The 27,862-nt window shown below is 43.2% G+C and overlaps 1 protein-coding gene across 1 annotated transcript in view; it reads right to left on the bottom strand.

Annotated features, from left to right (window-relative positions):
• Positions 1 to 27,862, bottom strand: part of LOC144773624 (transient receptor potential cation channel subfamily M member 2-like) — a 536,579-nt gene that overhangs the window by 499,528 nt on the left and 9,189 nt on the right. The window contains exons 3-4 of the mRNA XM_078658772.1: positions 17,985 to 18,323; positions 12,375 to 12,491 (exon numbers count right to left, since the gene is read on the bottom strand). Of these exons, the coding sequence (XP_078514898.1) occupies positions 12,375 to 12,491; positions 17,985 to 18,323 (456 nt within the window). The remainder of the gene's footprint in view (positions 1 to 12,374; positions 12,492 to 17,984; positions 18,324 to 27,862) is intronic.

Here is a 27,862-nt window from a genome sequence, read left to right as displayed (position 1 = left end):
CGGAATATTTGATAGCCAGGGGGAAGTGCTTGTACTAGGTCAGGTTCAGAATGTTCCTGTAACCAGGTCTCGGTAGCGAAAAAGACATCAGGACTTATTTCCTCTAATAGTAGAGAGATTTCTGCAGAGTGTTTAGGGAGCGAACGGCAGTTAAGCAACAACATGGAGAATGAAGTGGGATTCTTTATACCATGAGAAAGGTGAAAGCCACAATGGTTGCAGACGGAGTGTTGGGTAGAGGGATCCCATGTGTGTAGACAGGATGGCCCAACTGTCTGGTTTAATTGATGCAGGGATTGCGGGTGATAGGTGATGGTCTGGCGTGATAGTTGGGCAGGGGGGATGGCCCCTGGCCCCGGCCGGTCACGGACGGGCGCAGACGGGCTTGCCTTAGGCGCGCCTTTGGCGCGCAAACGTCGCGCCCGCTGCGCTCGCCGGCTGCGCGACCGGAAAATGCACATTATTTATGCTGATTCGATGGGTGGGGACCGTAGGGGCGTGGCCTAAAAAAGGGGCATGGCCTCGGCTCGTGGCGCGAGGAGTGTTGTCAATCAGAGTGCAGGGTCAGCGCTGGCTCCGCTGCCTCTAGTATCCAATTTCCCAACAAGTAAGTTTTTTAAATCAACAATACACAGGTTAAATTGTGACAGTTTTAAGAATATTTCAAAGTGAATCGCTCCCGGCTTCCGCCTCAGGAGTGTGTCTCAAGCTTCTACTTAGAGCCCTTAACTCGGCATCTATAAGTAGGCGACGGCAGGGGGTGTGGCCTAAAAAAGGGGCGTGGCCTCGGCTCGTGGCGCGAGGAGTGTTGTCAATCAGAGTGCAGGGTCAGCGCTGGCTCCGCTGCCTCTAGTATCCAATTTCCCAACAAGTACGTTTTTTAAATCAACAATACACAGGTTAAATTGTGACAGTTTTAAGAATATTTAAAAGTGAATCGCTCCCGGCTTCCGCCTCAGGAGTGTGTCTCAAGCTTCTACTTAGAGCCCTTAACTCGGCATCTATAAGTAGGCGACGGCAGGGGGCGTGGCCTAAAAAAAGGGGCGTGGCCTCGGCTCGTGGCGCGAGGAGTGTTGTCAATCAGAGTGCAGGGTCAGCGCTGGCTCCGCTGCCTCTAGTATCCAATTTCCCAACAAGTAAGTTTTTTAAATCAACAATACACAGGTTAAATTGTGACAGTTTTAAGAATATTTCAAAGTGAATCGCTCCCGGCTTCCGCCTCAGGAGTGTGTCTCAAGCTTCTACTTAGAGCCCTTAACTCGGCATCTATAAGTAGGCGACGGCAGGGGGCGTGGCCTAAAAAAGGGGCGTGGCCTCGGCTCGTGGCGCGAGGAGTGTTGTCAATCAGAGTGCAGGGTCAGCGCTGGCTCCGCTGCCTCTAGTATCCAATTTCCCAACAAGTAAGTTTTTTTTTATGGATCACTCCACTCAGACAGAGAGCATTGGGGAGGTGGAAAAGTCTCCCTCCCACCAGACATTAGGTGAGGGTCAGCCTCCTCAGTGAACTGACCCTATCCCTTGTGAAGGAACTGCCCCAGAGGTAGTCAGGCCTAGCCTGACAGAGCCCCTGATGTCAGTGGACCGTTCCAAGGTGGTACCCGGTCTGGAGCAGGTAACCTGCCCCTCTCTACCCTGCCTCAGTCAGCCAGGGCTGTAGAGGTCAGGGAGGCCAGTGGACCCCAAAGGGTCCCCTGTCCAGAGGAACCCCCCCATCAGCAGATTAGGGGCACCCAGTCTAATAGCCCTAGCTAGGTAAACATTCCTCAACCCTCTGAGGGATCTCCCTTACCCTTAAGTAGGAACCTCCCCCAGATGGACTCTGTTGGGCACAGGCAAACCTGGGACTCAGTGGTCCCAAACCTGCCCTGTCCCTCCAGTGGTCCAACCAAAGGGACCCAACCTCCAACTGTAGGCAGCCAAAGGTTGACCCTGAGACGCAGTGCAACTCAGTCATGGAAAGAAAGGCATACATGGTGGATAGTGATTGGAGGAAGCTGAGCCCACCCTTAGTGGAGCCTTACTTCAGTGCTCCATCCCAGCAGCAGCCTTTTACTTTGCCAAAACACCCCACAGGAAGTAATTCCCAATGGTGGAGACCCTCTAATACTCTTAGGGTGAGGGATTGCTTAGTGGACCATAAGACAGGGGGTAACCATGCTAGTGCAGGTACTTCCTTATATGGCCATTTAGTCAATATAGGCTTACCTGGAAAAGGATAGCCTTATCTCCTTTCATTTGGGGGGAGGGTAGGTAGGAAGGTGGAATCTGACTATATGGTTGTCCCCACTTTTTTCCTGGTGTTTTGCTGGTTTTTCGACTTAGTTGGGCTGTGGCCCTGCTAATCAGGGCCCCAGCCTATCTGCTTTCTCTGTAAAATGGACTCCATGTACTTTAGGTACATACCAGATTGGGTCATCTTTGTGAGTCCCTGTATAGTGTACCATAGGTACCCAGGGCATAGGTGCCTCCAAGGCCGACCAGGGGCTGCAGCATGTATTATGCCACCCCTGGCTGGCCCTCCAAACTGACACCACAGGTCTGTTCACACAGCCTGGGTAAGGTGTTGTAATCACCCCTTACTTAGATATAGTATCCCTATATCTACCTATATATATATAGACACATATACACCTATAAGCCACTCCTATGGTAGGCCTCGACAATCCTGGAGGCAGAGTGCTTGGTTTTATGTGAGAGGGTTCCCTAGCATGAGCTGAGCCCCTCTGCAGCTTTCGGAACCATCTCCTTATAGCTGTTCTATGATATAGCCATACCATATACTCCTTAGTGCATTATAATCCTCACGGTTAATGCTAACTTTCGTTTGGCTTTATCAAAACATGTCGTGTAAGGTGTCAAACACTTTGGAATACTACCCACCCACCAGTTCTGGCGGCGGGGGTAGCATTCCACCCTTCTAGAGGGAGAAGACATGTTGTCACTGTGAAACCCGGTTAAAGTTAACCAGAGCCCCAGCATCACAAAATAGATGCTGCTGCCACAGACACGAGGTTGACCTCCTGCTGCTGGACGAAACTCCGGCAGGGGAGGCTTGGACAATAGGTTTCCTATCAAGGAAGGTGCCAGCACATCCCCAGACAGGCTTTAGTGCATTGGGGCAGGGAGGGCTGCATTGAGAAGTGCAATTCCAGACACTACCTGGGGCACACAAGGTGCTCCATGCATAGCACCTTGTTCAAACCAGTTGCTGGGGCACTCCAGCCCCACTTTGGCGCAAAACTGAACAAAGGGAAAGGGGTGTAACCACCCCCTTCCCAGGTCCACCCATAGGAGGGACCTAGCCAGGTAGTCCAGCCCCCAATCTTAGTATAAGTATAGGAGCTGTGTCCCTAGGATTTTAGATTACCCTGGACGAATCTTTGTAAGACATATCCCGGACCTTCAACGTTCCATTTCAACTGGAAGACGGAAGACATCTCCCTTGTGGTCAAGGAGTGAACACCCTGTTCAAACAGGCACCATCAGCAACTTCGCCAGTCTGCAGTTTCAAGGCTACCGTCGGAATCTGAAGACTCTGCGACTCAAGAACTGGACTTCCAGACTTCTCTGACCCGGCCCACATCCACAGCAAAGCTGAGACACGTGGTGGTCACGAGAGATGTGGGACTGGACATCTTGGACATTCTGCATTTTGCTACCTGCTCAATTCCTAAGGCATCCTCGCAGTTGTGCATTAGGGTACAAGAATCCCCAGCCCTGAGCACCCTTTACACCAAAGCACAGGCCCACACACTCCTCGAGTGTCCCCTGGGCCTCACTTTTGCATTTGTGCTTGACGCGTCTTCCTGGCTCCTTGCCCATTGGCTAGTGAGTCCCCCGAAGACTTTCTTTCATCTTTAACTTGCTGGCCTGGTTGCTCCAGGCTTGCTCCAGCTTCCCTGCAAAGGGGAAGCGCCACAGACCTTGCTGGTCTGCAACAGAGTGGATCTCGACATCCTGCGTGGGTTGCGGTTGCCAAGGTTTGTTGGGTCCAATCCGGATACGGATACTGCAGTCAACTAGATCCATTGAGGGACAGCTGGAATTCAGCATTGTTAATGCCTCCTGGACCTCGTGGCTTAAGAGACAAACTCACCTTCTTCACCCTCAAGCACCCAACATCGCCTGGTTTCTTCCTGGTACCTTCCTGGTCACTGGCTAGTGACCCAGACTCTGTCCCCTCTGCTTTCAGGTCCTTCAGATCTCTGATCCACCCTTGGATCCACCCGGACACTTTTCCTCTGGTCGCCTGCAGCACTTCCTTGCAGCTTCCCATTGAAAACGACGACGAAACCCGACAACGAAAGGCAACTATACACCCGACTTCCCTGGGTGAGGTAACACAAGTACTCCGGTGCTCCCGTGGGTCTTGACTCTCAAAGTGTTCTAGTCTAAAGGGGTTTTGTCATAGTCCATCCACAAGTGTCCTTAAACAGTAACTTTGTAACTTCTTTATTTCCCGTTATAAGTCAATGGTAACCCTCGGCTGTGTTTAGACACTGCACGCGTCTCCCGTGTAACCTACTACGTCCTAAACTTTGGTTGTTTAGTGTAGCCCAGCGATTCCACTGGCACTAGGCCTACTTTCCATTCCAGACGTGGTTCTTATACCACTATTTTAGTATATCGTTCGTGAGGCCCCTAGGGCATTACTGTATATTGTGCAACTTATCGTATGCTAATTAAGAATCTTGTATTGTACTTTTACCTTTGACCTCATAAAGAGTGCAGACGGGTTGTGTTTAGAATAAATACATATATATTTGATATATACCTTGTGTGGTGTCCTTTCATTTGGTATTCAAAGGATTATACATGGTAAAACAACTTGCTTCACATGCTCTCTGAAGTCTTAGCCTGTTGACTGCTGGTCCATGCTACCACTAGGATAGCTTTCTATAAGGTTGACTTTACAACCACCATCAATAAGGGTCGATTAGACTGGTGTAAGGTGCCCACTAGAACTAGTGGACATCATATGCCAGGCTAACGTCTCACACTTTAGATATACATATATAAAAAATATTTATTTTTCAGAAAGACACACATTCACTGGATGATGTCATCAGTGATATCATCTGAGATGTCACCAGTGATGTAATGAGTGCTGTCACTGACCATGTCATGAGTGATGTAATATGTGACGTCATCAGCAGTGCATTGCGGGCGCGCGAGTTATAGTTATCTGAACTAACTATAACGGGGGAATTTCAATGGTTTTGTATGAGTGAAATATCCAGCTAACGATAACATGTGTGAAACCTATGTTTTTTTCAGTGAATTTCCAAGGTTTTTAAAATGCCAATTCCTAACTATAATGTGGCTGAAACCTATGGTTTTTTCAGTGAATATATATATATATATATATATATATATATTACCTACTGGCGATAGCCAGCAGGTATATATAGTTAGGATTGTTTTCCATAGGGAAATCGCAACATTCTATTGGGAATAACTTTGGCGCCGGTTGAGGGATCTGCCTGTAATTTTCCTTAACTTTGCCTCGCTGCGCTCCGCTCCTTCCCTGAAAGTTTCGGGGGGATTCGTCAAGCGGGGGCCGAGATAAAAGGGGGGTCCCAAAACGTGTTTTCCCCATGTTAATTTCCATAGGGCGGTTGGACTCACTTTTAGCCCGAACGGCTGAATGGTTTTCCACCAAACTTGGCAAAATTGTAGGGACTGGTAGCCCGATGTGCCTTTGATATATCTCAAGATATGTGCTCCAGTGGATTTTGAGTAATTTAGGTTTAAAAAAATATATATATCTATAGCAGCTTACCCGTGAGCTTACCGGTACGCTTACGGTACGCTTACCGTACGCGTACCGTACGCGCACGTATGCGTACCGTACGCGTACCTCTAGTGCGCGAGCTGCATTCTGATTGGCTGCCAATGTCTGTCAACACTCCAAAACAGAAACTGTTGGCAGCCATCTTCTGCCTCGGTAGACTGAGGCACAGGAAAGCAGAAAAACAAAGGTGTGAAACTCGCAAAGGGGCCAGAGTAGAAGCACCCTGACCCCCTAGGCCTGCTCAGGGGGTCCCACAAGGACCCCCAAGGCAAAAAAAAAATGTCTTTTTTTTTAAAAGTCGCGGGGTACGCGTACCCCGCAACTTTTTAAAAAAAAAAATATTTTTTTTTTGCCTTGGGGGTCCTTGTGGGACCCCCTGAGCAGGCCTAGGGGGTCAGAGTGCTTCTACTCTGGCCCCTTTGCGAGTTTCACACCTTTGTTTTTCTGCTTTCCTGTGCCTCAGTCTACCGAGGCACAAGATGGCTGCCAACAGTTTCTGTTTTGGAGTGTTGACAGACATTGGCAGCCAATCAGAATGCAGCTTGCGCACTAGAGGTACGCGTACGCGTACGGTACGCGTACGGTACGCGTACGCCGCGTTTTTCTTTTTTTAAATGTATTTTTTTTTTGCCTTGGGGGTCCTTGTGGGACCCCCTGAGCAGGCCTAGGGGGTCAGGGTGCTTCTACTCTGGCCCCTTTGCGAGTTTCACACCTTTGTTTCACTGCTTTCTTGTGCCTTGGTTCTAACAAGGCACAAGATGGCTGCCAACACTTCCTGGTTTTGAGTGTTGACAGACAGTGGCAGCCAATCAGCATGCCTTCCCGAGAAAGCTGCATGGTCATTGGCTGTCAAAACTTCTAACCAGGAGGTGTTGGCATCCATCTCGTGCTAGTGTTGACAGACAGTGACAGCCAATCAGCATGCCTTCCCAAGAAAGCTGCATGCTCATTGGCTGTCAAAACTTCTAACCAGGAAGTGTTGGCATCCATCTTGGGTCTTAGTAGACTGAGGCACAAGAAAGCAGAAAAACAAACGTGTAGAACACAAAAAGGGGGCAGGGTAGAAACACCCTGACCCCTTAGGGCTGCTCAGGTGGTCCCACTAGGATATTAATATATTTAAAAGTTATCCGCTAATAGAATTAGCATTAAAAAAAACTTTGAAATTCACTGAAAAAACCATAGGTTTCAGGCCTTATATAGTTAGGAATTAGCATTTAAAAAACCTTTGAAATTCACTGAAAAAACCATAGGTTTCAGGAGTTATATAGTTAGGAATTAGCTTTTACAAAACCTTTGAAATTCACTCAAAAAACTATGAGTTTTAGTGGTGTTATAGTTAGCTGGACATTTTACTCATACAAAACCATTGAAATTGCTCCTATATAGTTAGTTGTACTAACTATATTTCGCGCACCGGCAATCCACTGCTGATGATGTCACATATTAGATCATTCATGACATGGTCAGTGACATCACTGATGACATCTCAAATGACATCACTGATGACATCATCCACGTGACAATCACATACACCTTTTCATACACTATTACAATTTTTCATCACTCTTTGTAAAATACAGAGTATCATATTTAAATCCATTGTCACAGCAATACAAGTATCTAAAAATCCACTCAGTGATTCATAGATGTATACACACATCTAATCACTTACCTATGGATTCACTCATACATGCTGTCAATGAACAATAGAACACTATCAAAAATACTTATACATCTATATCTATAGTTTATTAGCAACATGCCCCACAACCTGGCCCACTCCGGAACCATTTACTAATAAAGTGAGAACACCTATGCTTCAGATTTTTTTTAAACATTTCAGTGGTAGCCACAGATCCAATGCGACTCCTGCCAAAAATAAAATAAAAAAGCTTTCTCGGCCCTGCGTGGTCCTGAGGGACCACCCTCAGAGTCCTAGGGGATCAGGGTATTTCTACTCTGCCCCTTTTCTTTTTTTAACGTTTTTCTTGGGACTTGGCTCAAACCAAGTCCAAGATGGCTGCCAACGGTTCCTGTTTTAAAGTGTTGGCAAACAAACAGATTTGAGCATGGGGACTGTCAGATCCTCGGAAGATCCACATCCCTAACAAACCGTTTTAAAGGAAAAAACTACTAAACTTAACCAGTTATATTTAACTCAAGTAATTATAACTCAGTCCCTAAAATACCTATAACTCATTACCTCGCCATGCATAGTGTAGTTGCAGTTAATAGCACTAATCTGGTGTTGACCCTAATGGTTCTCATGAGAGCTGTACATAACACCCTACAGAACACCCTTTCTTCCAGCCAAAAGTCTATGCAGAAAAGCCAAATCCCAAAAGATTGGAATTTTAAGTTTGCTCTCTGCATTATGCATTTTTTTCCAATTACCGATTGCATTGTGAGAGAGAGCTAAATTACAAATTAGAACTAATAAATAAATGGTGGTGAACCGTATGGATACAGTTGTGATATTATGGCACATGGCAACTGCTCCTACTCATCAAAACCTACATATTCACCAAAGTAGATGTCATTTAAAAAACAATGGTGCCCTCCAAAATATGAATTAGTGTCTTATATTCACTTCAATCTGATATTACAGTCAATGAAGAGAACAAGAGGGTGATTTGTAAAGTAAGAAGTGTAAAGAAGGGTCAGCATCGCAGGACTCAATCTTTTAATCCTCAGTTAATTTTTGAAATGTTCAGTATGGATCGCTTGGCACCTTGGAATGTTTTTTCTCCTAAAAAATAAACATTTCAAGATAGATGCCTGTGTATGCACATGCATGCACATGTGTGATGACATGCTGGCAGCCTTTTGGCATATGCTTATTTACTCATCTGTCAGAAATTAAGTTATTGGTTGGCTGGTGTGTGAGCCTTGACCAAGCAGCAACCACAATCCTAGTCAGGGTAAGGCATAAGCAAACCTCAAAATAACCTGTGCTAAACCCCTGGTAGCTTGGCAGAGAGCAGGCAGGCCTAACATAAAGGCATTGTGTAAAGTATTTGTGCAACACTTTAAACAGTAAACCAGTGAGAACACCCCACAAAAAGATCCCACACTGGTTAGAACACTAGAGTATATTTTAATAAATTAAACAAGGCCAAAAACCAGCACCTGTTGTGGACATTTGGCCGTACCAGACCAGGACAAAGTCACAAGTTCAGGCCGACCATGATGGAGTGCAGGCTGGCTGCAGGGGCCCTGTAAGACCTGCTGAACAAGGGTACCTTCAAGACTGGTTTCCGGAGTGTTGCATGGATCCGCATCAAAGATGTGTCACGCAGCTGAAACGATGAGTCAGTTCCGAGATGCGGCGAGGCTGAGGTGCGATGACTGGAGTTGCATCAAGGATCCTATCGATGAGGGTCTCGCGAAGCGAAGTGCGGCGTATGGGATGGGCCATGCAGTCAGGACAATGCATCGGTTCCCTACGAGCTGCGATGCTAAGTCCATCATTGTCAAGGCTGCCATTGATGAGAGATGCGCGGGCCTGCACCTAGTATGAATAATGCAGCAGCAGTTCTGGTGGTGATGCAGGCTGCAGTGAGAATATGAGTCTTTGCAGCGGGTTCAAATCACTTAGTAGCAGCGATGCAGCTTTTCTGCTAGGAGTTGCGGCTTGCCGCAGAGGAGATGCATCAGTTCCACTGGATCCCCAGGCTGGCAGAGCACCTTAGGCCCATTTCCAAGGGTCCAGGACTGGTGTTGCACCACTTGCCAAGGTAGACTCACAGATGGCAGAGTCCAGGTACAGATACAAGGCTGTTGGAAGCCTGTTATGTCCCTGACCTGAAGCTTCTACCCCTACATTCACCCGAGACCGAGCAATATGGCTGATAGCCGGTGGAGCTGCATATACAGCTATAGAGAAGATCTGCTTAGGTTCACCCCTCAGCTGTCACCTACCCAGCCGGACATTGGGCATTGTTCTCCACATCTCTCTGCTGTGTCTCCCTTCCTCCCGATCCCTCCGTACGCATTACAATGTCTTTTACATGTCGCTGTTCTGTGTTACCCTGTAACTGATGTAACTTGTATTGCACTTATCCTCATGTAACTTGTAACTTACTTGTCCTCATGTAAAGCGCTCTGATACCTCTGGGTCTAGCCACCGCTATATAAAACTGTTCAAATAAATAAATAAATAAAATAAATAAATTAATGATGTCAATTGAGATATTGCAGGGATGTTGTCAATGATGTCGTCATTGAACATGTCATGAGAAGGGGTGGGAGAAAATTCTGCTCCATGAGCTAAGTTCAGTTAGGTTTGCCCACTCCTCATTATGCTTGTAACACTGACAAAAGTCTTCCACAGAGTTTTCTCTTGCGCTCTGCTCGCCAACATTAAGCTGGTGAACAAAATCGAGGATTGCGTCCCCTAGATCAATTTTCAGGTGCTAGATTTTCTCAACACAGGAAGTTGCAGCAGGTTATGACTGTTCCCGTTGAAAAAGCTTGCGCTTGAGTAGAAAATCTACTCAAGCAGCAGACAGAAGCAGCACCCTCCTGCATACCACTTGGTGCCATTTGTGCTGGTTGTACAGCGCAGAAAATGATCCTCACACAAAAAAGTAGCGCGAGCAGCGCAACATGCCAAGTTCTGCCCGCATGCAGAACTCCGTGGAATCTCGCAGAGTTTGTCTGCAACTCTTCAGAATGCTGTGGAGTGAAACTTTGCGAGTTCTGCCTACCCCTAGTCATGAGTGACATAATATATAAGGTAATTATCAATGCCCGGCTAGGGCAGTGGGAGCAGGCTTCCTTTTCTAGCACCTACTCAGATGGGAGCAGCTTACTTCTGTGCTCCCACTGGTTGGGATCCCGGCCAGCACTCTCATGGGCAGGTAACACCAGTGTCCTGTAATATGAGGTCCCTGGGATAGTGCACTGATTGAGCCACCAGAGATGGGATTCCCAGAGCCGGAAAATGGTCCAGCATGTTTTCTTCCTAAAATGTAGACGTCTGGCCCTGGGGATGGTATTCTCAGTGAATTTATGAGGTTCAGGAAGGGGGGCCACACAACCCTCTAAACAAACATTTATTGACCCTTGGGGCCACCAGAAGACTCAGGGATGAGAAATGCACACCTCTCCCCCAAAAATATATTGCCCTGACCCCCTGGGCCCTGGCTTACACCAGTGGGCTTATTTATTTAAAGGCAGGAGGCTCTGCTTTTTTCTCTTTAACAGCACGGCAGATCCATTGATTTATCTGTGGTCTCATTTAAAATATAAATATGTTTTTTCGCCTAGGGCACCGCTACGCCCCCACCAGGCCTAGGAGGCAGGGTATTCCTACACTGCCCTCTTGTATATATTTGATGTTTTTACAGGGCAGGGGACTGAGTCCCCGAGTCCTAAAATCACTGATGACATATCTTTGTCGATGTGGGGGCAGCCAATCAGATCTGAACTTTAGATCTGTCAGCTCTGTGGATTCTCTACAGCGTGATACATTTACATGCATAGAATGTTAACCTTAATTTCTCGAAAACTACTGTACAGATTTACACCAAATCACACCTAGCACGCTTTCTGGACCAAGATCTAGCTTTCTGCCAAAATTGGTGTAACTTGGCAGTAGCTGTGTCTAACTTTCCTATCAAAGAGTGCATGAGGAAAAGGTGTTTTTCGACTCCTCCTTTTTCTTGGCCCCTGCTTGACAGATCACCCCAAAACTTTCCAGGAAAAAGGTGAGGTGGATGAAAGATGTTTGGGGTATGTTTTTGTGGAGATTCACCAAATGGCACCAAAGTTATTAGCAAACCAAAACATCCATTTTGTATGGAAATGCGGTCCTAAATATAACTATCCAGTGGTGACTTTCAAAACTTAATTCTGGATAACTTTTCTGTTTTCCCCAATGTTATCCAACAAACTCTTAAAAAAAAAAAACAGTTTTCTAATTATTTACAAATCCAAGTAGCACAGTCCTGGATGCAACAACATTGTGTCAAGACTGCCTAGCAAGGATGACGTGGAACACTAGGATACATCTACGCAAGGATTTAAAATGGCTCCTACCATCTCTAAACAACCTCAGAGCTTACAGATTCATGGAAAATGTAGATTTGCTGTCATGTCCCATTATGTTGTTCATTTTCCAGAGATGCAAAGCAACACTGACATTCCATGACCACCTGGAACTTTTCCTTGCTCAAAATGATCTCCGGGAAAGCAGGTTTAGAACACTGCATCCACACTCCCCAAGCTACAAAAGGTGAATCACGAATCATGATACCAGTAAAAAGCTCGACTTCAGAACATCGACTACTATTTTAGTGCCAATGTAAGTATATAAGACTGAGTATAGATTTACCATTTTTAAACCTACATCTACGTAACTTGTTAGAATATATATTTGCAAATAACAGAGTTAGGCATAGTAAATCCATACCTACCTTCATAAACACACCTTGAAGAAATATTTGTGTCCATTTTTATAGACATACCTTGATGAAATATTTGTGGTTGAAGTTCTGCAGTCTCTATTGTTTTAGTTTGAATTTGGTTACAACCATATTCTAAGTTAGTGCCTCGAAGATAAAGTGTTCCTTACCTGTGTCCATAGGATTTCTGCCAGCTCTCCTCGGTTCTGCAAGACGGCCCAGATAAGAAGAACTCGGATCGGATATTTGACTTTTGATGGACACTGCCCATTAGTGTCATGTATGCCCTAAAAAGCACCACAGTTTGTAGTTAAACTAAAGGTTTGTGGGTCAAAATATGAAGATTATTACTCTTACTTCACTTAGTGAGCCCAGTTCACACAAATTCTGAATTAATATGGAATGCAGAGAAAGTATAAGGGGGTTGTATTCAGCAAAGTGGTACCACCACCATAAACAGAATTAATATGGAATGCAGAGAAAGTATAAGGGGGTTGTATTCAGCAAAGTGGTACCACCACCATAAACTGGTCCAGTGTCTGCAGCCCTACTGAAGGTAGCAAGGTTGGGCATGTTTTCCCAATGGAGTCAATGTTCTTAATTTCTTTTCCCAGAGCGACAAAAGAAGTTGAACCCAAGTAGTTCTAATACTTTCTAGCTGTAGAGGCAACTAAAGAGTTTGAGGAAGAAGATTTTTGGTGGAAGATTTTAAGTCTGGAGGTATATCATTCTTCTCCATACACCACTGGTGTAGCAGATAAGGGTGTCAAAAAGGAGTTTGTCATTCATTCTATTAAAGCTATGAACATCATTATAAATTCAGACCTTTAATTTAAAAAAAAGTAGTTTTAATTTTTGTTTCATCATTTCTAAACTGCATTCTTCCCTTTTCAACTCATGTTTCATGACTAACATGTCACTTTATCAGGGCTCATGATTAATTTTCAAATTTTATCAACAACCCCTGTTTTAACTGGATCCTTAGAAAGTGTGACTCTATCTCTAATCACTTCTGCTGTTTTAAAAAAAAAGAAACATTTGTGCCACTTTCAGCATCCTGTGTGCTTGGATGAAGTGAGCTGGTACCGGCTGTAAATAGTCACTTAATCAGGTGCAGCCTGAACTCAAGAGGCAATTGGGACCTGATGATTGGTAATGGAATCATCTGAAAGCTCAGTGCAATTAGAAATTGGTGGGGATGGGATGCAGAAAACATGTGAAACAACTAATAATCAAGTCAATGATAAATGGAGAAGATGTTGTTCATGAACAGAGGAGAAAGGGCTGAGAGCAGACCTCTAGTGGTTAGGAATTGAAACAATGTGTAAAGGATGGTGAGGCAATCCATAACCTATGCCCGGTGTGATAAATCACAAAAATACTACAAGTTATGCTCCACAATAAATAGAACAAGGGTCAGGCCTTTCAAACAAAGTGTCTCTTGACATTTTACAGTCTCTTTCAACACACTACGTAATTTTTGGAGGGACATTTTGTAAAGTAAGTTGTGTCAGTAGAGTTAGTGATGAACAATGGTGTGCAGTTGATATTAGTGGAGATTATGAAATAATTAATTGTGGGTTCATCAAAGTCAGTCATAATTTATTATCTAGAAGGGAATGGCTAGAGGAAAGGTAGAACAGGATCTTGAAGGAAGTGTATGATGGTGCTAGCTGGACTGACACAAAGGGTTCCTCAAAGTAAAAACTGATATTGGTGCAGGACAGGGAGTATAAAAAGAAGAAAAACAACTCACATACAATCCAAAGCTCTATATAAAGAGTCAAATGTAGATGTTAATAACACAAACACCTTTTTATGTAGAGTAAATCAAATATTTGTCTTTATACATTCATGATCATATTCAATATTTTAGAACATAGTAACATATATGATATTTTAACATAAGAGAACCATCTCAACCTCATAAACTAAAACTCATCATCCTCACAAACATCATACATACCTCTTATACCTAACACATCAGTCAATGACTCATTAAAACTATCATGTACCATGCTTCGATGAAATCGAGCCAACATATAGCCAAGGAAAATAAATTGTCCTCAGGTACAATGCCTGATAAAGAGATAATTGTTGTACATTAATCGTTATATGTCACAAATACTAATTGTCAGATGCACCCACTCATGTGGTACAAGCTTCAGGTGCAAAAGGGTTAAGGGCAGGAAAAAATGCCAACTTTATGAAAGTGGCATTTTCAAAATTCGACTTTACCATTACAAAGGGTTTATCATTACAATGTTGTAGGTATCCAACATGATACATCTGCCTGCTCTCAATTATGAACTATAGCTTATTAAATTTAAAAACGAATCCCGAATGATATACAATGGGAGGAGTAGGCCTCACAGTAGTGAAAAACTGATCTAGGAGTTTTTCACTACTAGGACATGTAAAACCTAAAAGTACATGTACAAATTACACAGACCACTACCCTATGGGCTACATAAGGTAACATAAACTTAAGTTTAAGGATTGGCAAGGGGGTTTTAGTGACAAATCAACATGGCAGCTTAAAAGTGCATCCAGGGTTCAATGGCAGGCAATGGCAGGCCTTGGACATGTTTTACGGTGTATGTAAGTGAGTGGCACAGTAAGTGCTGCAGACCAACTGGTAGTATTTCATTTTCAGGCCGTGAGCATATGGTATACCACTCTACAAGTTACCTACATGTTAATTAAATATGCCAATTAGTTATATGCCAATCATACCATGTCTAGGGGAGGGAGCATGAACAAGTTCCTCTCTGCATGACGATGTTCAGGAAAACAGTGAGAAACTAACAAGGGATTCAACTACGGGGCAGAGAGAGATTAACATATTTTGATATCCTTGCTGCAACTACAATAAAGATAATAAGGTTAGGGGTAAGCTTCTCTCTCCAACTCAGTGCTCTCTCAGGTACCTGCATAGGCTTCTAGCAAGAATCAGAATTAGAGGAAGAATACAAAAATCAGTCATCTATATCATCATAGTATTCTCAGTCGGCAAGCCAGTTATTGAAGTAGAGAAAAGAACCATCATACACTCTTCTGCCATCGAGGAAGGCAGCTGATATAGATAATTATGACATGAATGCATAGTGTTTATTCTGTGGTGACAAGGCATTCTTGGGGCATATTTACAAGCCCCTATCGTCACCACAAAGTCACTTTTCACAATGTTGTGGTGGCGATAGGGGTTTTGACTTATTTACAAAGTTGGTAACGGTGTCTTGTAAAGAAGGAACGCTTTCAAGCTATACTTAGCGTGAAAGGTGAGGGCAGTGGGTGTTGAACTGGGTGTTCCACCGCAACACCTATTAATTTTGAAGCTGCCCTATATTTACAAGGGTGGCAAAAATAGGGGGCAGCAATGTGGGGCAGCGCTAAAATTAAGATCAGGGAAAACCTGGCGCATTGAGGAACAATTTTTAATTTCTCCTTGTTTTTGCTGTTTACATGTGTGCTGCATTGTGCAGCACACATGGAAACAGCAAAACCCCATTGATTGTTTATGGGCAGGAAGGTGTCCCTTCCTGTGCAGAAACAATCATTTAAAAAAATGACAGTTAGCTACTTCTATATGTGTTGCATTAAGATTGTTCATGTGCAGGAAGGGGAAAAAGTCCACACTTCGGTTCCCATCCTTGCCAGGCTGCAATCTTTCGTCTTTATTTAGTCAACTTTGGGTTAACATCCTGTGATTCCGGGCTAGAACTGTGTAATTTGCTTGGTATTCTGATGCCCTCGGTTTAGTACCCTCAGTAAGTTTGCCCTAAATGCCAACTCAGCAGCTCTTGCTTGCCTTTTGTAATTCCATTTGCATCACGTGTCCACACCCTGCCAGGTCTCACGTATAAATAAAACCCTCTCCTCCATTGGCCACTGTTTCTGCTTTCCTATTTTATGACATGTACCTAAATGGCCAACAGCCATTCAGAAGGCACTAGTCTGAAATAGGAATGTCTCTGCCCCCATGCCACCTGTCCACCTGCCTGACATCTGAGTGAATTTACAGAAGCCCTTCGGACTCCTGAGAAAGGTACTCTGCCCCAGCCCCACAGCTCTTTCAGAGGCCCCCTTCAGGTACGGAACAGTCAATTCGGATAACATCACCTGCCAGTTCGGACCTGATTTTATTGGCACTAAGTTAGCTCGGCATGTTAAATGCTCCGAATGCAAAAATCTATCTAAAGGGTCTCCTTCTGATCCAGCAGGCTCAGATGAACCTAGATGCGAGTTTAATAGAATTACTGCTATGTTACATTATGTATTGAAAGTGGTTTACGAGATTGCATGTTACCACTGAGCATGCAATCATGCCTTCGACACCCCCAACTGTCTTCCTATCACATGTGCGTGGGAGAAGCCAATGCATTTAAAATCAATTTGGCACAACTGAATTTGACAATTGATGGATGGAATGCAGAACAAATCAAAACATTCACCCCCAGTCAAGAGATCTGGGTTAAATCCATCATTCTTTTGCTCACCAAACCACCCCAGTTTGGGCCCAGCCATATGCAAATCAGTCTTGACCCTGTGTCTCATAGGAACAGTCCAGTCCGAACTGCCAAGCCAGGTCCTCCCTGGACCGGAAACAAGCATCCTAGGATCGGTTTGGGGTTTCAGCCCTCATCAGCTAGGATAGCTTGATTCCAGTGGCATGGAGAGCACAGGACCCACATCTGGGCATACCCTTTCCACTCGCGGTGACAAATGCAAAAAGAACAATTGATGGACAGAATGCAGAAACATTTGCGATTCCCTATCTGCCTTTGTACATATGGATAGGCAATTTATCATTTTTTAACGGTCCGTAATAGCGATTCGGTCCAAAAAGAAATGATAAATCCTTTGGTACATCTGGCACTGACTTCTTTATTTAGACAATTTATGTGAAGTACACATGAGATTGATTTTCTGTTTAGCACTAACTATTGTTACTGGTTTTTAACATTGCTGTAATGGTAATTATATTTACTCAATAAATCTAGTATTATAAAAAATCAAGGGAGAGCCTTTACTAATTCATTTTTTTGTAGAATTTCTGAATCCACTTAGACGCCGACTGGTCATGCAGATTGACCCTTTTTAATGGAAGTATCTAAGTTGTTATAATTAAGCTCTTACCTAATTCTATGGTTAGAGAACAGCAGGAAAGGTGAAGCCTGTGGCTTATTTTGATTTGTAGTGGCACACCTACCACAAACATTTTTCTGAGGAAAGCACTGCTGCTTGAGATAGCTACCATAGGTCTGCAAAATGTTTTCCACAGAAATTTGATTAACTTTTAGAAGTCACATCCGGGCTTATTTACAAGCCCCTTGAGCAGCAAGGTCATCACTTTTAACATCGGAACAGTGGCGCACAGGTGCTGCAAGGGGCTTGTAAATGTGTCCCATCATTTTTTCTTGGTCGGAGTGCAATCACAGCTCACAATAAGATATTATCCATCTTCCCCCAGTTTAACAGTCCTATAAGCTATGACCACAATTCAATTTACTGAAAAACCACTGAAGGATAATGGCTTGATTCATGTAGTAGTCAGTAACAACCACTGGAAGAAATTGAGGGTGTTTTCTGTTGACCCAATTTGAACCCTTGCTTAATATTTATTAACAGAAGAGTAGATATTGTAAAGTCCTTTTATATATGTCAGCTAGCAGAATATCCATATTATTGAGTAGCTAGGATCCTCATTCATCAATTGCAAAATGTATTTATGGGTTAACATGTGAATTAATAAAGTATCAGCAAAACTGTTGATCTACCTGGGATTGGATGTTGACGGCTGCCTGTGGCACTGTTGGTTCTGGTGTGGAGTCAACTAGTTTTGGGAACTTTCCCAACAAGCTTCTCAGAGCCTTTTCAATGTGGTCAAGATTGACACCTTCCTCATTCTCATTTTTGCGCTTCTTGGTTTGCTTGAACATGATTTTCTCCAGTTTCTGATGGAAGACGAAGGTTGTCTCTATATTATTATACAGTTGGATCAGGGTTTTCTCTGTCACATAATCCTGAAGCCTGACACCTTGATCCAGGAAAAGCTGCACAAAATTTGGCCTATTTTCAATGAGAGCAACTGTAAGTGCTGGGTACAAGTCTTCAGGCTGTAAAGATGAAAGAGACAATCTGTTAATCTTCAGGATAGCACTTGTGTCTGTATTTATGCATTTACTAATTTATAGATATATGTGAAATGCTGCACATAGAACACTCTGTAAATTCGAACATGAGGAAAAGGTGATTAGATGGTGACTGCGAGCCAATTCAGGGGGTAAATTGACATTATACAAGACAAAAACAACATCACTAGAGAGAGAATGTTTTTGACAATTATTGCAGGACAGTCAGTGCCCGCAGGACAGTTGTGCATTCACTACTTCTAGGCTGAATGACATACATGCTCTACTAATTAAAGGCTGTTATTCTATGCACAAATGTGTTGTGTAGTTCCTATAAATCTATATAGGATCTGTGCGTTTGGACAACATGAACTATGGGATTGGTGTCCAGAATGATTCCAGACACCCTCACAGGATATGTTAGTCTGTTGGCCAGCTAGTTCACAGTGCCACTATGTGCCCCTCTTACCAAGGAGCGAATAGTTTCTGGTAACTATCGAACATGACAACCCTGACCCCTCAGGGATTGTGGAAATTGTACAGTACTTTTGGCTCAGTCACTTGTGCTCACCATGTCTCAGAGAGATACACACAATAAACGATGGGGATGTTTTCACTAAGCATTTATTGAACTAGCGTCATTCTAGTGTAAAATACGTGTGCTGAAAAAACCATTAGACGGAAACAGATATATATGGTTATGAGCACCAACAGAGTAAATACAAGGCAGAATTCTACCATAGTGCTAAAACAATGAATATATGCAGGCATATAGACACGTGACAGTAATAACGCGTACTTCTATGATGATAACCCTAACGAGATGTACCTAAATTTACCTAGCATGTATGTAGGTGTATAGCCAAGAATCCCCCTAGTAAAGAGCCAACCCCATTACTTGTTGTGTGAAAACAAAGGACTCCATCTTGGTCTCGAGTTGGACACCCTGCAGGGATGTCAGACCACTGTGTGCTGGAGTATTTGTATGCAGGGAATTCACCGTCTTATTTCAGTGTGTCAGCATGAAAGTCTTTCTCCTTGGTTTTGCCCAGCGAAGATGTGGTGCTTATATACCCAAAATGACCCTCAGGGGTTCTATCTAGATGTGTCATGGTACTGTTGGCATGTCGGCCAAGAATGGCGATAGTGATGACCTTTATACAGAATTATTATGCAGAAGATGGTAATCCAGCTGTGATACTGATAATCATCATGCAGAATAAATGAGGTTAGTTTTCAGAGACAACCACACAACATGTATGCAACACCTAACTAGGTAAAAGGTCAGCACCAGAATCGGTATGTAGTACAATGGCATGGTAAATGTAGATGAAAGGTTAAGTGACTACCCAGGCCTATATTGGGGTACATTGAGGATCAAAACAAATGCAGACAAATCTTGGGAATCTGAATCAAAATGAGGTGTTGTGGGTGACAGATCCAAGATTTGTAAAGGTCAGAGAAGCTATCCGCAAAATTCTATCAGTATCCCAAAGCAGGCACGGACCAACATACACAATTGCAAGATGTGAGATTGGACACTGCAACATCAGCCACAAATCTAACATCTCATCAGCCAGGGGTTCATCTAGGCTCAATAAAGGAAGACATGTGATGTCCAAGGTTTGTTATCTGGCCAGCAGGCTTGTGCTGCCGCTCATGAAGCAGGTCTGGGTAAACCTGGCTCAGTGCTCTACACAGAGATAAAATATCTTAAGAACATTAGGAGAGAGATAGAGAGGCACAGCATTGGCAAAAATACAAAGCACAGAAAGTACACACACACACACACACACACACACACACACACACACACACACATACTACAGTAACAGAGAGTTTCTCCTCAAGTCAATACAATTATAATGCATTCTTCACACAGACAGGAAGGGTGCATGATATAAACTTCATAACAGAGATTTTTAAAGGTAAGAATTAGTAGCAGAGGCTCAGTGGAAACCTAAAAGATTGGCATCAACACCACTTGCTCAGAACAGCTTTAAATATTACAGAACATGAGGAAGATCCACCCTGCCAAAATGGAAACAAGCTACTTGCTTTTCTAGTGCGAGCTGTAATTTGTCAGATCCAACTTGTCTTCTCACCAGGTCTCTCTCATGTGACTGACATGCTGAAGAGCTATGAACATAGGCCAACGTTTTGCTAATGTAGTAAATGTATCAGTCAATGGGACATGAGCCAGCAATAATTTCCTGCCAATTGTTTCCATCCTATGAGCAGTCTCACTCAGCTTTGTCTTGTAGTAACTGTTCCTTGGTAAGAATCCATTGTAATATGGCCCTACAGGTACCCAGTGTCAATGATCAGATTTGGTCAAAACACTAAACACCTCTATTTTTTTTCTTTAATTGATTTTGTTTATTCTCATTTCTAGGTACAAATTCAACCAGTAACAGGTGTAAGGAAATGACATTACAAAATTGCTTATATTGGAAATTGTGCAACATGCTTCCACATTTCATGTGTCCTCATAATCTCCCCAGTGCAATGCAGAGCGTATTAACATTTAACTAAATTGGTGTTGAGGGCCAGGTATGGAGCAGTGTGTGAAAGGTTGATGGTTACAGCGCACCATTAGTTGAGTGTGGGCATCAGATCCTTGTGGAGAGAGTGCGAAGGGGCTGTACATTTGTAATATTAGCAATGTGCAATGTGGTTCACCCTGTGTACAATAGGAAGCGGGACGGATTAGTAATAGGACAAAGCAAAAATAACAGGAATAACTTGACCCAACTAAAGTAATGCCGGCCCTCCTATTTGGCGAATGCGAAGGTACTTAAAATTAAGACATCTTATCTATCAGTCACGTGAGCCTTACTTCATGTAGGAGTCATACATGGTGAACAGTTCTTGCACAGGGTGCTAACCCCGGGGTAGTCCTGGTCTTGGGAGGTACTTAGGCACTGGTGGGCTGGTGGAAAAGCCAGTTCTTAGGCAGTATGAAATGCAAAAAGCAGTATCATTTTATCTTTTCCTTTGTACCTGTTCAGTACTGTGAGAACAAGGATGAGTCTGAATTCTTATTTTGGTCCTTTTTTCCAACTGGAAGGGACCGTGAATACGTTCCCTGTAATTTTTGATGAAAAGGAACCTCCGCCACTGCATTTGTGTGAAGTAAGTTATTGACTTTCCTTTGCAATATTTCCTGATGATACATTGATGTTTTGTTTGGAGGAACAGATGGACGGGGGGTCCTGAAGAAAGGAGAATATCCATTTTGAACAGTATTCAAGACTTATTTGTCTGCAGTCATTAAAATCCAGTCTAGAAAGTGTTACAATACGTCTTCCTACTGGAGCAAATACTGGAGTTGGGGCAAGAAGTAATTGATTGCTCCCTGGGAATTTTACAAAAGTGTTCAGGGTGCTGATGGTGCCCTCCTCTCCTTCTCGAGGTTCTGCCCTGGTGGTAATGCTGCCTTTGCTGCTGTTGCTGCTGCTGATGAGACCAAAGAGAGGATTGAACCCTCTGGAGTAGTGACGTTTTTTTATAGGGCCTACATCTTCTTCTTTAGCCCTTTCTCTTCTCGAAGCCCACAGCTTTTAATGTGTCTAATTGATTTTTCATATGCAACATTTCGTGATCCAAAGAGTGTATTCCCTGAGAATAGCAATTTGAGGATTAATTGCTTATCTTCAGGCTTATGACTTGATAGTCTAAGCCATGAGCTTTTTCTAGCATAAGTACCATGGCCAAATCCGAGGTATTGGCCGCTGAGGCATTTATTTGGTTTGAGATCAGCATACCTTCGTTGAGGACTTCCTGAAAGTTTTGTTTGTCCTCTTTACGGACTTTGTCTGTAGTCCTACAATGAGAGTCCCAGAGGAATCGTAGCTCCCTAAAGGGCATTAGCACTAGCTGCTCTCATAGTAGTAGCTGAAGCTCCACACTTTTTTCTTCTTAGAGAGTCGATTTTCTTACTTTGCAACTGTGTAAGACTTCCTTACTGCAGCTATAACTACTGAATCCAGTGGATGGTCTGATCGGAGTAATAAAGGGACTGGGTCAGGAGGCTTATATTTTTGTAAGAGCCTAGATGGAGTGGATTTTATTGCTGCATTTGTTAAAAATAGCTGCACTACAGGTTTAAGAAGGCAAGGAACTAGAGGAGGGGAGTCTTGACGATGTCCCCTGATGCGGCATTTCAATGATTATTAATGTTGGTATGGTAAGAGTAGGCATAGCAATATTTAATTTCACCACTCCTCTTACCAATACATCAATACATGTATTCAGATCATCAATTGGTGACAACATTGCTGGAGGTGGGTTTGACAGAGTTGAAGAGTAATCTTTGATAGAAGATCTTGAGGTAGTTGTCCATGATGAAGATCTTCGGGCACATGCATCAAGGGTTTTTGCATTCGCAAACTGTGCGAATCGCAAAATCTGGCCGTTTGCAAGTGCAAATCCTTTTTTTGGGATGCATTAAGGTTTTTGCTTTTTTCGCAATTTAAGAAATCGCAATTTAATTGCGATTTCTTAAATTGCGATTGCATTTAAGAAATGACAATTTTGCGATTTCTTAAATGCAATGCATGATTTTTTTTAAATTGAGAAATCTTAAATTGGAAGTGGTAAATTACCATGAAGTTAACCTTCATGGTAATTTGCGAAAACTTTCAAAAGTGCACAAAAGTGAATTTTTGAAAGTTTCATTTTACACACACACATGCCCTTGGGGCATGTGTGTGTGAAAAATGTACTTAAAGGTACATTTCAGGGGTGCAGGGGGGGTCCCGTGGACCCCCCCTGAACCCTTGAAATTGCATTCTCATTTTGCGATTGCTTAATTGTGAATCGCAAAATGAGAATGCCTTCACATTCATTCCTATGGGCCTCTAGGCCCATAGGAATCAATGGAAAGGGATTCCTTAATTGCGATTGACAAATTGTGAATCGCAATTAAGGAAAATTAAGAATTCGCAAGAAAATTTGCGATTTCTTGATGCATTGCCATTTGTGAATCCTTAATTGCGATTCCTTAATTTTCGCAATTAAGCATTCGCAAACGGGAAGAATGATGCATGTGGCCGCTTGTTCTGTGCTGAGATTGTCACCTCCTGGTAGGTCTTGTACAGGATCCTCTCAATATTAGGGTGAAAAGATGTGGTTCTCTCTCTAGACCTCCTTCGAGATCTAGGTCTTGTCCTGGGTCTTGAATAATGCCTAAGTATCGGAGGAGGACTTGTATGTTCCCGTAGTCTTGTAAGAACTGATGGTCATTGATAAGCCAGGTGTATGTTATTGAACCCAGAGGGAACCCAGGTCATGTCACTTTCCCTGGTGAAGTTGTACCAGATAACCCTATTACAGGAGTTTGAAGAGAGGGTGAGTATATCTGAGAGAATTCTGAGCCTGGAGAGACAGGGACTCTCTTTTCCATGTTCTTGTATCCATCTCGGTGAGGCTTGAATAGATGGTGACAGGAATCTTGTGGTTGCCAATGGCTATGATGGCGTTGTCTTTGACATTGGGGGAGGTGGCTTTGATGTCCATGGAGGTGGCTTCAACTTCGAGGGAGGTAACTTCGATGTTGATTTAGGCAGCCTTGGCACCAAAGGTGTTGCCTTTAACGTTAATAGTATTTTCAGCGGTGACCATCAGGCTTCTTTTGCTGTCGATTGGTGTCTCTACTTCGTACCTGAGGACAGCAAGCATGTAGGCAGATTCTCAGTCTTTGGTGTCATGCTCATTAATGTCATGATTCTCAACATCAATGAGGAGTGATGTCTTTTCTAGTGATGCTTCCTCTCCTTGTATCTACCAATAGAGGAGTCCTTGGAGTGGGAAGAAGATGCTCTGGTAGAAGGCTGACCCTCTCCAATGGCTTCTGGAAGATATGGCAGCATAGTCAAGTTCTTTCTACTCATGTAGCCTAATATTCTGTCTACCCTTTGACCTTCTTCCTAGGAAGGATTAGCAATGAGTTCAGGAGTCAGGAGAAAGATTTTCCGGAAGACACAGTATACAGACTCTGTGGGGATTTGACTGTGTCTTCTTTTTCCCACAATAGGGGTGCTTCACTAAAAGTGGAGGGTCGCGAAAAACTCTATGTGTCAAAAGATGTTAACTGCAACTCTAATTATGAGGTTTTGTAAAGATTTCCATTGTTTTTTGGCCATAAAAGGAGTGTGTTTCTAGGAGCCAGAAAAATTAACTGACCTAACTGTCACCTGCTAGGCATAATGGGATGCAGGGTACTTTTTGATGTTTTAATGGCACAAAGCCAGTTTTTATCTCCTATGCTGCTCATTGCAGCCTATTGGGTAACATTGCCAAATATTTCCTTTTTTTACCTTTTACAAAAGGTTTGTGAAAGAATGTCTATGTTCACTTTTCTATCAGTGGCTGATTTTTATGTGATTGGCTTTTTTTCTAAGTTAAAATTCAATGACCTCTGGCTATTTTTTGCCTACATTTAGGTTGAAAACTTATAGGCAGTGCATTTTTGTACGAAGTTGGACATAAATATATGTATTATTTTTTTTAACATGTTGTGTGATACCTGTGCATGGGAGGCCCCTGATTAATTAATAGAGGCTCATATTAATTGAAGCATACCACTCATTACATGTTGTATAATCTAAATTGTCACACCAAGTGGGATGGGTCTGACCAGATGTGGGTCTTGTGCATACTGTGTCCCTTGATCCAAATAAACCCAGCTGATGAGCACACAACATGAGTGAAACCGGTCCTGGGTTGCTTGTGTTCTGCTTCAGGAAGGGCCTTGCTTTGCAGTTCGGGAAGGACTGTTTCCATTGGAGCAGGTTCCAAACTGAGGTGGCATGATGTGCAAAATAACAATGGATTGTGATGCAGCCCAAGTAGTTTCCTGTGACTGAGATTAATTTAATTCAAGCATTCCATACGTCACTTTTCATATACTTTAGTGTGCTTCCCTAAGCGGGACTGGTATGTCCAGAAACTGTGTCACTGGAACCAAGTTATACCAAGCTGATAAGCCCATCACAAAGGTGAAACTGGTCCTGAGTTGCTCGTTTTGCAGTTCAGAGAGAAACTGTCTTGGCAGTTCTAGAAGGCCTTTCCCTTTTGGAGGAGGAGCAAGACTGATTTGCATATAGCTGGGTCCAAACTGAGGTGGCATGGTGTTAAAAATAACAATGGTTCGGAATGCAACCCAAGTAATTACCAGTGGCTGAGATTAATTCAAGCATTCCATCCTTCACTGATTTCTATACTTTTATGGGTACTAAAAGACATAAATGTCTCCACCCTGTCACAGGCACCAGACTGCAGCAGCTGTTTTCATGCGTTTTTGCAGGGCCTTCAAATTATGGTAAAAGCTATTTGTTTTAAAAAAAATGCTTCTAGAAATACATAGGGGCACATTCGGATAGCCCAGACCCAAAAAGGGACCGCCCACCATAAGGGCGGGGGTCCCGTGGGGGCAATTAGGATGCACTGGTGGGTGCATACCGCATTTTTAACACTGCGGCGGGCAGCACCGCCCGCCGCAATGCTAAAAATGCACATCATGCTGTTCAATGCACAACGTGACAGGCACCGCGCGGTGCCTGCCACGTTGTATATTGAAATGCAGGGGGGTACCATAGGTACCCCCCATGTGCACCCCTCACCCCCCCGAATCCATAATGCTAATATGGATGGCGGTGTCTCCCAGACACCACCACCACGTTAGCAGCATTTCCGCACGGTCGACTCTTCGACCGGGCGGAAAACCGGTGGACGGTCTTACTGTCTGCCGTACTCCTCCCCCCCCCGCCATGGTAATATGGCGGGGGGAGAATTCAGAGCGGGCAGAGGTTTTCTGCGGGCGGATCCACCCACAATCATAATGGACCTCCTATTGTTTAACCCAAACACTGGTGAACATTGTGTGGTTGTATTCATGCTGGTAAAATCTTTAACACTGCTGCCCCCGAAGTTTACACATACAACATATCTTTTAGTCTCAAGAATGACAATTTGCTACCCAAGCTGTACAAAGATGGTAAAGTTAGATGATCTTAGGAGTGAAGCAGAGAATAATCCAGACAGTCATTTAATTGATGCGATTGAGAAACCCCAAGATTACTTGCTGGTAGATATCCAATCCAAAATTCTTTATTTCGGTCTATGAGACTATAAAAGATACATAAATATACATTTAACAACAATTTTGGAAACACATTACATAAAGTAATTACATGACGTTCAAACAAGATGGGGAAAAAGATAAAACATTTCATAATCAAGGGGAAAACATACATGAATTGTTAAAAAGATCACAGTCCATATTTAAAAACAAAATCATGATTTGAGGTATTAAGTATTTAACAATTTTCTCCTAATGCGCCACATAGCCATAATGAATTTGGCCATGGCAAAAACTATGTGGGGCAGAGTACTAGTTCTCAAAACTCTATAAGCTTCTATGTGGCTCCTGATATCAAAACAAACACGCTGGAAGACTATAGAGTTCATACAAGTATTTTTCTATTTTACCTTCCTTACACAAACGAAAACAAGCGCAAAACCTAGAAATAAAATCACTAGGGAGTCCTATTAGAATTTAGTCTAGACCTTGTGTCCACTGTGTCATTGTATGCACTCCGAAATCTAACCCTTCAGAAAATGCAAGACTACAGGAAACTAGGCCATCCTGTACATGAAGTCACATGATTTTGAGGCTGCAACTTCAGAGATTGCCATGAACATCCTAAAAGGTAATACCCAATATCACATCATGTGTTCCAAGTTCTGAAGAAGAAGAGTCATTTATATTTCTACTTTCTAAAATTAAAGTGGTAAAGAGCAGTATGGAGGATTTTTAGGTTCTTTACTGGGCATAGTTATCATCAGCGTGTGAAGCGGCAAATTTTGGTGAATGCCAAGAAGATGTATTTGGTACCATAGCATCAGCTTAAACAGCTGAGAGCCATGGCCAATGGGACTTCGGGATAACTGGAATGCAGTGTCTAAATGGTGAGATTAAAGACATTTTAAAACATACAGATTTAAAATCCCATTCCAAAGCCTGAGTTTCTGAAGTATCTGTAGGAAAATACAGGCTCACTATAAGACACCAACTTTAAAAATCCTTTGGTGTCAGCACCTAAACTGGCCTCACCAACTTTAATCTCTTTTGTTACTGAACTTTAAAAAAATGTTCAGTTAACTGTACAGACAACCTCTGTAAATACTGCTAAGCAAAACTTCCACTAAAACCATAGGAATGAGAAAGATGAATTCCTATTCAGAGGCCAACCTGTAGGTTTCCACATGTTATGGCAGAATCTAAAGGCATCACACCTCCTAAACGCTATCACAGCACAAAGCCTCAAGAGGAGGGGTGCAATTCCTACGAGCAGCTGCAGAACTCAACATTCCTTCTACACTTGAAGGTAATGCTGAACACTGATAATACTTTGAAAGTTTGAAAGATCCCTCCACTATTGCCCCATAGACGACACGACCAGTCGTTTTTCAGCCATGCTCAACACTGTCCACATGGCCTTTCTTCTCCCAGGCCATTA

Source organism: Lissotriton helveticus, chromosome 8, assembly GCF_964261635.1.
Source record: "Lissotriton helveticus chromosome 8, aLisHel1.1, whole genome shotgun sequence".
NCBI classification, from domain to species: Eukaryota; Metazoa; Chordata; class Amphibia; order Caudata; family Salamandridae; genus Lissotriton; species Lissotriton helveticus.
This window is presented reverse-complemented; position numbering and strand designations above follow the sequence as displayed.